The sequence below is a fragment of the Hermetia illucens genome, chromosome 6, assembly GCF_905115235.1.
Source record: "Hermetia illucens chromosome 6, iHerIll2.2.curated.20191125, whole genome shotgun sequence".
Taxonomy (NCBI): Eukaryota; Metazoa; Arthropoda; class Insecta; order Diptera; family Stratiomyidae; genus Hermetia; species Hermetia illucens.
In genome coordinates this window covers 50,631,902-50,644,193 of record NC_051854.1, presented here as the reverse complement: position 1 = coordinate 50,644,193, position 12,292 = coordinate 50,631,902, and the positions used below count along the sequence as shown (strand labels likewise).

The 12,292-nt window shown below is 45.4% G+C and overlaps 2 protein-coding genes across 10 annotated transcripts in view; one reads left to right on the top strand and one right to left on the bottom strand.

The window, feature by feature from the left end:
- LOC119660390 (dystrophin, isoforms A/C/F/G/H) overlaps window positions 1–12,292 on the bottom strand; it is a 1,277,654-nt gene that overhangs the window by 916,498 nt on the left and 348,864 nt on the right. The gene's annotated exons all lie outside the window — the stretch shown is intronic.
- LOC119660396 (allergen Tab y 5.0101-like) lies at window positions 10,646–11,772 on the top strand. Its single transcript, XM_038068933.1, has 3 exons — window positions 10,646–10,794; window positions 10,986–11,379; window positions 11,472–11,772. The coding sequence occupies exons 2-3, from the start codon at window positions 11,129–11,131 to the stop codon at window positions 11,716–11,718; spliced, it is 498 nt and encodes a 165-aa protein (XP_037924861.1). The 5' UTR covers window positions 10,646–10,794; window positions 10,986–11,128; the 3' UTR covers window positions 11,719–11,772.

Here is a 12,292-nt window from a genome sequence, read left to right as displayed (position 1 = left end):
AGATGAGTAGCTTCCGAATAGACAGGATTCCGTCCTGAATTACTTTCAATGACACATGGTTGACAAAAGTAACACCAAATTCCCAAGTTGACCAGCGGTCATCCAAACTCTTACAAACCTCAGTGAAAGGAATAGTGCGAGCAGGTACCATCGAAGGAATTTGTTCATCCACTGCTTCTGCAAACACTGGCAACACATAAAGCAATTCCACCTGCCAGCACCACAGAAGTTGGAGAAGCAATCCGGTGAAAGCAACACGCTCTGACAACTTCATAGCTGACTTTGGGAATGTGAAGAATATCATCCGGTTGGCAAGAAAGTATAACCGTTCCAATAACGTCCTTTGCGACTGGCGCATTAACAGACCTCTCAAGTCCAAATTGTACCGCGGTGTCATTCCCCCTCTTCCGCATTATAGTTCTGACTACTGCTCGACTACAGGAGGCAATGAACGCATCAAACATCGATGCCATCAGAAAACACAAGAGTACTCTAGTTTCTAAAAACACTGGGCAATATTCCTAAACAATGATTTCAAGATTTTGGAAAAAGAACGCATCCCCATAACAATAAACGCAAATAGCGATGGAAATTCATAAATTTGGCCAATAAGACCGTAAAAATCCAGAATGGTGAAAGGTAAAATTGCAAGATTTACCACTAACTAATCCCGGCATGCTCTTTTGATCGCTAAAACCACTGGTCAACAACTATGGACATTACAATTATATATTGTATGCAGAGTAGGCTTCTAGGGATGCCAAAAAATTGAACAGAGCAACATTCATTGATTGGTACTCTAAAAAAGTAAAAGCAAATCGGGAAACCGGAAGCTGGGCGCTCCAGGTATGAAAGGTTTTGTTTGCTTCTTCTGTGAGTATATTTGAGTGTAGAACTATCCCATTTATACGTAGCCCCGTGACCCATGGTTGAACAGAAAGCACGGTGAGATTGATTACTTCCTTACCCAACTTCTAAGTGGGCATGGAGGTTTTCAGTCTTACCTGGACAGGGTTGGGAAAGCCCGATCTCCTGATTGTGTGTTCTGCAATAGAGTGGCGGATGACGCTAAACACACCTTTTTCTCTTGCGAGAGGTGGGACGGCCTCCGCCAGCAGCTTTATGCAGACACAGGGGAGCTCTCTTTAGACAACATTGTCAGAGAGATGCTGAAGAGCGCTGGCAGCTGGAATCGTATTGCGCATTATCTTCGGGCTCTTCTTATTACGAAGAAGATTGAACTCGACCGGCGGAGGGATCGGACGGTAGGGGGTTCCCTGAACTAACAACAACTTCCTTCCTCCCCTCCCCTCTCGTTGGTGAAAGGAATTCCCTGACTTGAAGGCTCCCAAAGCCGGGAGAGCGGGAGGGCTAGTCCAAAGTAATGTGTCAAACGGTTCCAGGCTAGTTCTCTGATGACAGGGAGGTGTTTAGTTGGTAGTCCGCCAGCGTGCTGTTGCGGGAGTCCAACACTCTGTGCGTAAACGCATTCACCTACCCTACTCCCAAGAAAAAAAAAAAACGTAGCCCGTTAAGAATATGCATTTAGCATGTCAGATTTAGTACTTCGGGTTGTAAATTTACACGGTAAAGACAATTTCAAGCTACTGTAACTTTGTTATTAATAGAATTATTTTGATTAAACTTGGAGATAATATGCTTCATATTATATTTTGTACTACTACCAACTTTTATAACTCTGAGATAAACTTAAGGGGGGTTTTACTCAATTTTCCCAAAAATACGGTAATATACTGTTATTAACTTAATTTGAACAAATATAGATATGGAGAGTATTTTGAGGCCTGGGCACCATATAGAGGCAGCTTCAGGATTTTTTCCAGATTTTTCGGTTGGGTAGTTTCTGAGAATGGACCCGTTAAAGAAATCATCACTTTCCATCCCTCCTACCCCCCGGTTTTTTAACAAATCTCAAAACTAAGACCGGTTTCGAGAAGTACTAATTAAGACCTTTCATTTGATACATGCATGACTCTAGTTGGTGAAAAAAAAATTTACACCTTCCTTTTACATGTATGGGGACCCCCGCTCCCCTCCTAAATATCAACGTAGGAAGATATCACTCACTGCATGTCTGGGGGTCCACAGTTCCCACCTTCTCACCAAATTTCGTGTCAATCGGTGTAGCCGTTTCTGAGAAAAGTGCCTGTGACAGACAGACAGAGTTGCCAAATCTCGAAGATCATAGCGGGCGATTTCAACTCGTGGGCCGTAGATTGGGGCAGTCGCACTACGAACACCAGGGGCCGTATCTTGCTCGAGGCTTTCGCGGAGCTAGACTTGGTGGCTGCCAATACGGGAAACGTTTCCACTTTTCGTGGGAAGGGGTCGAGCACAATAGTCGATCTGACATGTGTGAGTACCACATTGACGAGGAGAATGACATGGCTTGTCACTCACAGCGACCACCGATTTTCCTTCAGATCGAATATGAGGCATGCGTCGATGTGCGTTCCCGTGAAGCTGGAAATCGGGGCTGGTCCGTGAAAAGATTTGAGAGGGATGCATTCATAGAGATGCTATTGGGAGACCAAAATCCCGGTGGTGCGGCTACGGAAAAGGTAGAGCAAATAAGCATAACGAGAGCATACGACGCTGCTATGACGAGGCGACGAATCCTCGCAAAAGGGCGCTCAAACTATTGGTGGAATGAAGAGATCGCGGTGTTACTGGACGCATGTTTTCGTGCTAGAAGGATCTGCCAACGATCTAGACCGGACTTCGACGAGAAACGGCTAGTTTATGTGAACCTTCGAGGTAGGCTTAAGCAGGCTATACGGACCAGCAAGCGAGAATGCTTCAAGGAACGTTGCGCAGAGGCACACCAAAGCCCCTGGGGAACAGTGTACAGGATAGTTATGAAGAAGATGAGAGGGCGAACACCACAACTGACCTGCCCGCATCTTCTGCTCGATATCGTGATGGCGCTCTTCCCCCCGGATAAAGGGGAGCACAAACAACACAAGCAAGCATTGGACCTGCGGTAACTGGAGAGCAACTTGCGCAAATTTCCAGGAGAATTGGTGATTACAAAGCACCCGGTCTGGATGCTGTTCCCAATAGAGCTCTTAAACTCGCTGTTAACACCAGACCCGACTGGTTTATCAGCGTGTTTGAAACATGCATGGTGGTTTTCCCCGACCGGTGGAAGAGGCAAAAACTAGGTTTGCTCCCAAAGCCGAATAAGCACCCAGGACACCCATCATTATACCGACCGATTTGCCTTATCGACACGGCAGGAAAGATGCTCGAAAGGATCATCTACAAAAGACTGCTTCCTATAATCGAACATAAGGATGGACTATCGGAGCGACAATTTGGATTTCGTCAAGCCCACTCAACGATCGACGCCGTAGACGTTGTTTTGAAGCTGGTTCGAGACGCGATGTCATCTAAAAAATGCTGTGCCGTGGTGACATTTGACATCAAAAATGCGTTCAATTCCGCAAGTTGGGATTGGATAAAAAGCTCACTGGCTAAAACGGGTGTCCCTAGTTATTTGATCAAGCTCATCGACAGTTACCTTTCGGAGAGGACACTTTGGTACGACACGGATGAGGGATCCAAGTAGTACACCGTCACCGTAGGATTACCACAGGGCTCTCTCCTGTGGGACGTCATGTACAATGGGGTCCTTGTCCTTCCCGTGCCAAAGGAGGCCACGATAATCGGTTTCGCAGATGATTTAGCTGTGGTTGTCGTCGCGAAACAACCTGAAGATGTTGAAATGTACGCTAACGAAACCATTAGCGCCAAGGAAGCGTGGCTGGAGATCGTTAAGCTTGACCTTGCCGAACAAGACAGAGGCGGTCTTGATTACCAATCGTAGGAAGAGGAATATTCGTGTTGGTGGTCACGTCATCACTTCGAAACCGGTTATCAAATACCTAGGAGTGATGATTGAAGCTAAAATCAATTTCAAGGGACATATGGACTATGCCTGTGAGAAAGCGGCAAATATCAGCGTATCATTGGAGGCCCAAGATACAGTCGCAGATTACTTGTGTCCGGAGTGGTTCGTTCCAGTCTATTATACTCAGCATCAGTTTGGGAGGAAGCACTAGCGTGTGAGAGTAATCGTAGGAGGGTAAATATGACTTACCGCTTAGTGGCGCTAAGGGTGTGCAGCGCCTTTAGAACAATATCAGGCGAGGCAGCGTGTGTTATTGCGGGAATGATCCCGATAGACATTCTGGCAAGTGCCCGCTGCCTGCACGAGACAAGGAAACTGAATCCTCCTGAAAAGTATGCACAATACCGAAAGGAGGCAAGGTGAGAGTCGCTGGGAAAGTGGCAGAAGCAGTGGGACGACTCGCAGAGGGGTCGCTGGACCCACACTTTGATTCCCCGTATTGAGGAGTGGATCTAGCGACGACACGGCGAGATTAACTACCATCTGACGCAATTCCTATCAGGACATGGTGGTTACAGGAAGTACCTGCACCAATTCAGGCTAGATGATTCTCCCTTGTGTCCTGAATGTGGTTGCACACATAAGGACCCGGAGCATGCTATGTTCCACTCTCCACGATTTTTCTCAGAAAGGAAGAGTCTGGAAGACTTCCTGAAAACCAATCTAAGCCCGCAGAACACCGTCGGGGAAATTTTGAAGTCGGAGGGAAACTGGTGTGCGGTGAACTCGGCAATCAAAAGAATACAGGAGAAACTTGGAAGAGCGGAGCGCGCAAGGAGGATGCGGAGAACGGAAGGCTTGGTCGCTTAAAGCGCAGTCCATCCCGCGAAGTAATGCTTTGCGGCGGCCCCGCGGGAAAGGAAAAAGGAGAAAGTGGGGGTGGTTTTAGTGGGCAAGAATCCCCCACGCTGCTGCAAACAAAACCTTAAAAAAGAGCTCATGCGGAGGAAACTAGATCATATTTATGAAAACACAAAAGATCACGTCATGCTCCTTTTTGTCCTTTTTGTTTGTCGTTACGCGGATTTCGGCGGGATATTAGTTGCCTGTAATCATCTTGGTATTTGTTGTTAATCATTCCGTGACTCCTAGAATTGTGGGAGAAAACCACAGATTATTTATTGCCGAACCTATCCATGATGCAATAGCAACCTCTAGCTAACAATCTGACCGTATCGATAAGAATAATATAATACTAAGAAATTCTTCGGTTTCGTTTCTATCGAGAATATCTCTAGCAAATTTAAAACCGTTGGGCTATCACGTAGCGCATGGCTACCTTCTGGGTTTCTGGCGATAACGCGGCTCTACGTTTCTGGCGGTTCTGGCGTATGATATTTGACTCAAGATTTAAAGGTGTTTCGTCTCCAAGAACTCCAACCGCGGAAAACTTCGAACGGAGTGGTAGTTCTAGGCATTTATGGGAACATTCCTATGTGCCGGCTATGTCTATGCCACACCTTTTTCTGTGTCCCCGGTACACTACTTTTATCATCGAGCTAGACCCAGTTGCTGCTTTGATTATTACTTCGATGTCTCCTTCAGTCATCAAAGAATCGCAGCGACCTTATGTACAAGCAAATCAATTGGCGAACGCAAAATTCCCAAATCCTGTTCGGACAGGATTCTCCAAACCAGACGAAGAGCATCACAGAACCCAGACATTTCGACAGGCAACCTGGCAGAATCTTTGAATAGAGAATTCAATTTGCCAACCCTTTGGCCAAAGTTCTAAAACATGATCTCGCCAGGTTCCCAAGCAGTCAGTTGCTGCGTTCTTTAAGGACGAAAACCGTTACCTAGACGTTATAATTAAACGAAGTGATGGCAACTACGTTGTCAAGGACCCCACCTAGGTCAGGAGCTTAAGACTTTGAATGACCTCTAATTAGACCCTCAAGCGATGCTTGACTAAAAAAAATCCGACGTCCATGTGAGATTAGGACCACCTCGAGCAGATGCGTTTTTTCTAGAAAAGGTCCTTGAGTTCCAGATTCCACATCATACAATGCTCCAGTTGCGCGTTGTCTGCCAGATAAACTTCCAAAGGCATCTCGCTAAAGCCCCATTCTACGTGGCACACAGATGTTAACCTAAATTTGGGGCTACTCTCGGGACCATAATTTCCAGCACATCCTTTAGCGATAGAATTAAAATCATAACCTTGGTCACTATCAATTGGAGACAGTAACTGACGACACCGGTTTAACTAACGTGGTCCGCACTTAACTGCAGAACGCTCTGGACAACCTAAATCGTAGGATGGATTCGGTCAATTATCTCCCATACGAATCGCTGTTTTTAGGCTTTGTATAGCAAGTCGTTCAAAAGCGGTCGCATGGCAGTTTACTGGCCGTCTGTTTGTCTATCTGCACCTTTGTCTGAATGACATCGTCTTACTTTGAATTTAAGAAAGGGAGAGGGGATGGAAGTGAAATTAACGTAACAGCCCTGCTGAACGATAGCGTGCATTTTGCAGTATTTTTAATGAACTCAGTCGGCCTCCCGTCATTCCACGGGAGTCAAATTGGGCCTAAGGGCACATAATGACCCTCCATGGCTTATCAAACGTCACCATATAAGCATGCATCGTGAGCTTCTACGATCTTATCGGAGGCTGCACGGTGATGACTTTTCCACGACCTCGCTCACGATAATGCTACGTCTCCTAAAGGCAACAATATGATCCTCGAGCTAAAGCTGTTAGTTGCGGTCTGTATCAGAAGCCATGCCCTTAGTTTTGTTCGCGTAACGTGCCTTGAATCTATATTAGTAGAACGAGTCGCCCCGAGCGAGCGGTGATTGTCAAATGCGGAGAAAGTTTCACAAAGTGATACAGTACAGATAGGGGACGGGAACTCCAGGTCTCTGCAGTGATGTCGTTGCATTCGGCATAGAAAGAATGGAAACCCGATCGGCTGTCATTGCTGAGACTGAGGAGAAGCTTACCAGGAACTGTGGGACAAACGTCAACAAACGCATGAAAAACAGGCTGACGAAACCTGAGAAGCTTCCGCATTTGCAGGCGGACATGAATACCTTCGTAAACACCAAACCTACTACAAATAGTCCGTTGCAGAGTGAACTGGGGAAAAAGCGAAAATAACGAAGGTAAATCTGAAGAAGGTTTCCTCCAGTTGGACTCTAAGGTTCAAAAAACCGATAGAAAGCCGTCTGCCTCAAGTTAAGGCCGATACTAATTGTGGAGCAACAAAGGGGGACTAGACCACTTGTCATTCTCCTTTAACTGAAGGAAGGCGAAACCTCCGCCATAAGATCAAGCTCGAGGACAGGAGCAGAATTATCCTCCATACGGAAAACAGGTTGGCGGAGTTCTCGTTGAATAAGGTTCGAAGACAAATGACAAGGGGCAGCATGGGAGAAGTGGTTAAGGGGCCGTTAAGAGAAAAAACTCCGATTTGACATTAATACGGGTACTCTCCACCGAATATTACAGGAGTGAGGGCTATGGATACACATCTACAACTTACTAGAGGTCTTGAGGAAGGTAGCATGCGACAGATGTGGACAAGGAAGGTTGCGTTCTCTGTAGGAATCGTAGCATGTCTGCTGAAAACCTTCAGGGGGAACTGGGAAGGGCTAGGATGCGAGCAACATGATCTACGACGTTCACGAGTTTGCTAAGGGGGTGTGTGTGTGTATGGTGGGGAGAAGCTACAGCTTCTGAGCACTCAGGCCGTGTTGGCCCATTGTACTCGCCACCCCTGTCTAACGGAATATTCCGGATTCGTTAACGTATCGCAGGAATTCCGTTAGTGGATGTGATGCTACTCGTCGCAATTGGAGAACATCGGCACCAAAGATCTGATGCCTGATGCGTCCATAGGCGGGACATTCACATGAGAAATGCTCCGTGGATTCCGCTTCCTCATTACAGGAGGGACACGTATCATCTTCGGTAATTCCTATTCTGAACATATGCCCAGCAATTATGGCCTGTCAGAATGCCCACAATACACCTGCAGGTCCTCCTGCTTTTCGACAGGATAAACTTTGCGGTACGTATGTTCGGTTCTGGCAGGAAAAGTTTGGTGTGTCGAGCAGCATTTAGGCTATGCCACCTGTCATTATGGGAAACTTGTTCCCAGTTTTTGAAAACAGATTTAGCCAATGCTACTGATACCCCAATTGCTGGCTCCGGTCCTGCCATAGGGGAGATTGACCCCTCATTCGCTAAAGCGTCCGAGATTTCATTTCCCTCTATGCCACAGTGACCAGGTACCCAGAGTAGTTCCACCGTATTGAAGCCAGACATAGAGTTCAAACGGTTTCTGCATTCCTGAACGATTTTCGAGGTGATCAAAGGACTGCTCAATGCCCTCAGTGCAGCTTGACTGTCACTGCAGATTGCGATGCGCCTGCCATTCAACCGCTCGTCAATCACCCAGTTTGCCACCCTTAGGATCGCATAAACTTCGGCTTGAAAAACCGTTGCATATTGTCCCAAAGGAAAAGCCCACTTCTCGTTTTTATTCGAGAGGTAGACTCCGTCTCCAGAACCCTTTTCTAAGGGGGTAAAAGATAATCCAATGCTAATCATCGAACAGTACCGATACAAGGACCCAACAAGGACATGACATGGCGACTTAACAGGTTTGGGACGGCACCCGGCTTCAAGTTTGTTCGTTATTTACCTATTATGCTTTTAGCGTTTATGTAACACCGAATGAGACAATACTAGATTATCAACGGAGATTTGATGCTCTGGAGGAGTCTTGGGCATAAAGGGGCGATTCCTTTTTGGTGATTTTGTGCTAGGGCACTCGAATGAGGCATGCCTCATAGAGACTCCAGAGGAAAACGAATTCGAGTCCACGCGGATAATCTAGCACAAAGAGTACGAAGGATGTATTCATAACATAACGTTCGTGTCGGAATCACTGGTGACGTCGGTGGATAGATAGCGAGTTATGAAAGGATTTTCAGCAAGCGACCATCAATTCATCATATCCGAAGGAGTTGACGTTATTTTTCGGTATGCATCAGCCCGGCACTCTTCCTACAAATGGAATATCACAGACACTCGGAACAGGAGCTGAAGGACACTTTGTGGGGTAGGGGAACTGCTGCCGATATTGTCGTAGATTCATTTATATACTGAAAGCGGCATATTGAACAACAGCAGAAATTACCGAGCTGCAGAAGGAGTTTCATAAGATGCCTCGTTTGGCACAAACAACTGCGAGGAGGCATGCACCAGAATATCAGAGTATAAATAAGACCAGCTCGCAGCTGGCAGAATCTAGTCGACGAGATAAATGGAGATGTTTGGAGCTCGGTTATCAACATGTCCAAAGATCGGGACTCAAAAATCTGCTCCCTGCATTGCACTGGATTTATTCCCTACGCATCTCGTTCGGATTGATATTAACAGCGTAGAAGGCGGCGAACAATGTAATAGGAAACCAGGGCCACCGGTATCCTGGTAGAGGTGCATAAACTACCGCGGGTCCATTCAACGGTTGCCTGAAAGGGGGCATTTTTCCTTGTCCCCAGATGATGATATTGTTCACGCTGATCAGCAAAGGCAGAGGAAACATTGAGCTCTCGTCTGAATATCAAGCACTCCGCATGCTTGATACGGCCGGGAAAGTACTCGAAAAGCTGATTAGGAGTATATTCGTCGAAGTGATACGCACTGCGAGACCCAAGATAGTTCAGTTTTAGAGAAGGGAAATGCACAGCGAATGCTGTTATGAAGGTAGGGAAGACGGAGACCTCTGCGGGTAGCATAAGGTTCGAGGCCATGCACGTGATCGCAGAAGTGATCCCCATCGTCCTCCTTTCTAAGCAACGCAAAACTATCTGCAAGCCCAAGTGAAAGGACTCAGGGTAGGTTGTTGCTTGTGAAGAATGACAGCATACACTAAACCGCGGTTTTCAGTGATATCTATACAAGACTGGAAAGGTGCGATCCACTGGTTGTGTCTTTTGTGATGATTTGGTAGAGAATGTGAATCATACTTTTTCTTCTTCTTCAAAGTGGAATGACACAGGAGATCTTTGTTTAGACAACAACAAAGCAAGATGCTGAGGAGCACTGACAGATGGAGCCATGTTGCACATTATGTTGTGGTTCTTCTTTAAAGGTGGGAGTCGTCGAGAACTTTGTACGGGCACAGATGCGCTCTCTCTCTGGCCAACATTATCTGAGGGCTACCAGATAAAGCTGTGTTGCACATTACGTGCGAGTTTTTCTTCCAAAGAAGATTGAGATCCACCAGTGCAATGACCGGATGGTAGAGGAGGAGAATTAGCACGAAGCAATTTGTCAAACGATTCCAGACTAGTTCTCTGATAAGGGACGGTTTTAAACTGCATTCACTCAACCTAACTCAAAAAAGCAGCTCATCATAGACCATTTTGAGGAAAGAAACCCCTCATAGTTAGCCTGTTAATTTTTTGGGCACGAAGCCAATGTTAAGCTTGACAATCCAAAAAATGCTAACTCAAAATACCTAAAAATATCTTAACTCCATTTTCCAATTGGACAAATATCATTTCTTTTTCTAGAAAAAGGTGTTTTCTATCGCTCATTTAATTATAGGCAAGCTGCATTTACATTGCTGTCGCCATTTGTCAGCTTTTTTCTTGGAAAGTATTTTCGATATACCAAACAACCCTCTCCTAATAAAGAAAAGATCGGTATATAAATAGAATGACAATCTTCAGTTGCCACTAGCGAATACAGTTCCACACGCATTACCCCCGAAATGGAAGGTATTCCGAAAGTGCTCCTTATAGCAGCAATATTAGCCATGCCTGTCTCCGCGCAGGATTATTGTAGTGGCGATATCTGTGATCCAGGCGATAGGCACATTGACTGCAATAATTCGGGGGTGAGTTTTTCTAGAATTTCCCTTTTAACTTTGAAAAGATACGTTCAAAAAATAGTGGAAAGAGAAAATAAGTCTTCCCTTGTTGCACTCAGTGAAGTAGCACCTTATGAGTATGCTCCAAGTGAATCTCGGCATTAAAGAAAGTCATATGATGATGAAAAAGCTACTTCTTGTTCAAATCACTTTCCCAGAAATTCGCATCAAGATGTCCTGCAACCGCCCGCATCATAAACATAAAGCATCATCCGCAGAAAAGTCTCATTCTCCAGATGGTCAATGTTCGTAGGAATCGGTAGCAACAGGTGATTTGAGTGGATTCAAAAAGGCTATCCGTATGCCTACCGTTCAGTGGAGTAATGACCTGGCCCGCCTCGCAGCATTAAGTGCAAAGCGTTGCTCTACCGAGTTTGACCAGTGCAGGAATACGATCACCTTCAAAAGGGTGGCTCAACTCGTATTCAATCAATACAGTACAGGTTGCATCAACATAAACTACAGAGAGCATATTATAAAAATGATCCAAACTTGGTTTACTCAGTACCAAAATGCAAACGCTGGAAGGATGGAAAATTTCACAAGGGCCAAGTAAGATCAAAAGAGGGACAGACTGCTGTAGTCGATCAACTTCTCTATTGGTAGCTCGCTTAAGCCCTTTCTTAATTGTTTCATTTTTTCAGCCCCGTCTACAGTGCATTTGCTATTCTGGTCAACCAGAGGGTTACGCATATTGGTTGTGGGACTGTTACATTCAAGCAGAATCGCCGTCTTGATGTCATCACGATTTGTAATTTCGCATCAAGGAATATGCCAGGGACGGCGGTGTACCAGGCAGGTGACACAGCCTCTAACTGCACCACAGGAACTAATCCAACCTACCCGGGATTGTGCTCAATAGATGAAGCAGTTGATCCTAATGCTGATTAGAAAATCTATTTTGAGTGCAACGTTTTCATGATAAACTAATAAAGATATTTTGAACGACAGAGTTTCATGGGTAACAGAAATCCAGTGTCAATTCAGTGACTTCAAAGTGAATACCTATCCCTCCTTGTAAGAAATACATCTGAAGTGTTCTAGGCTAACTAGAGGACATCCGGTATCCTAGGAAGTTCAAAGTGATCCGTGGTATGTGTGAAAACTGGCCTTCATCTGATTTTAGCGTACGTATATACCAGAGGCAGAGCTCCTAGGATATTCAAAGCGTTTTCCAACTCATGTGCTCTATACCTCAGATAGAATAATGGAGTCATTGAATCCATTTGAATATTTGACTTGCAAATCGGTAGCACTGCAGCTTCATGTTGGTATTCCGATTGTAGTAGCTAAGTCAATCCGGTTCCTAAAAAAGTTTGAGGTTGATCGCCCCCTTCTCAACTTTAACTGTTGACTACGAAAAGCACTTGCACGTTCTTTGAAAGGGTAAAGTTACTAGAAAATTCAAATACTCTCAACGCCCTGTCGAGTTCCATTCAGATGTTGTATTTCCTAATGAGACTGC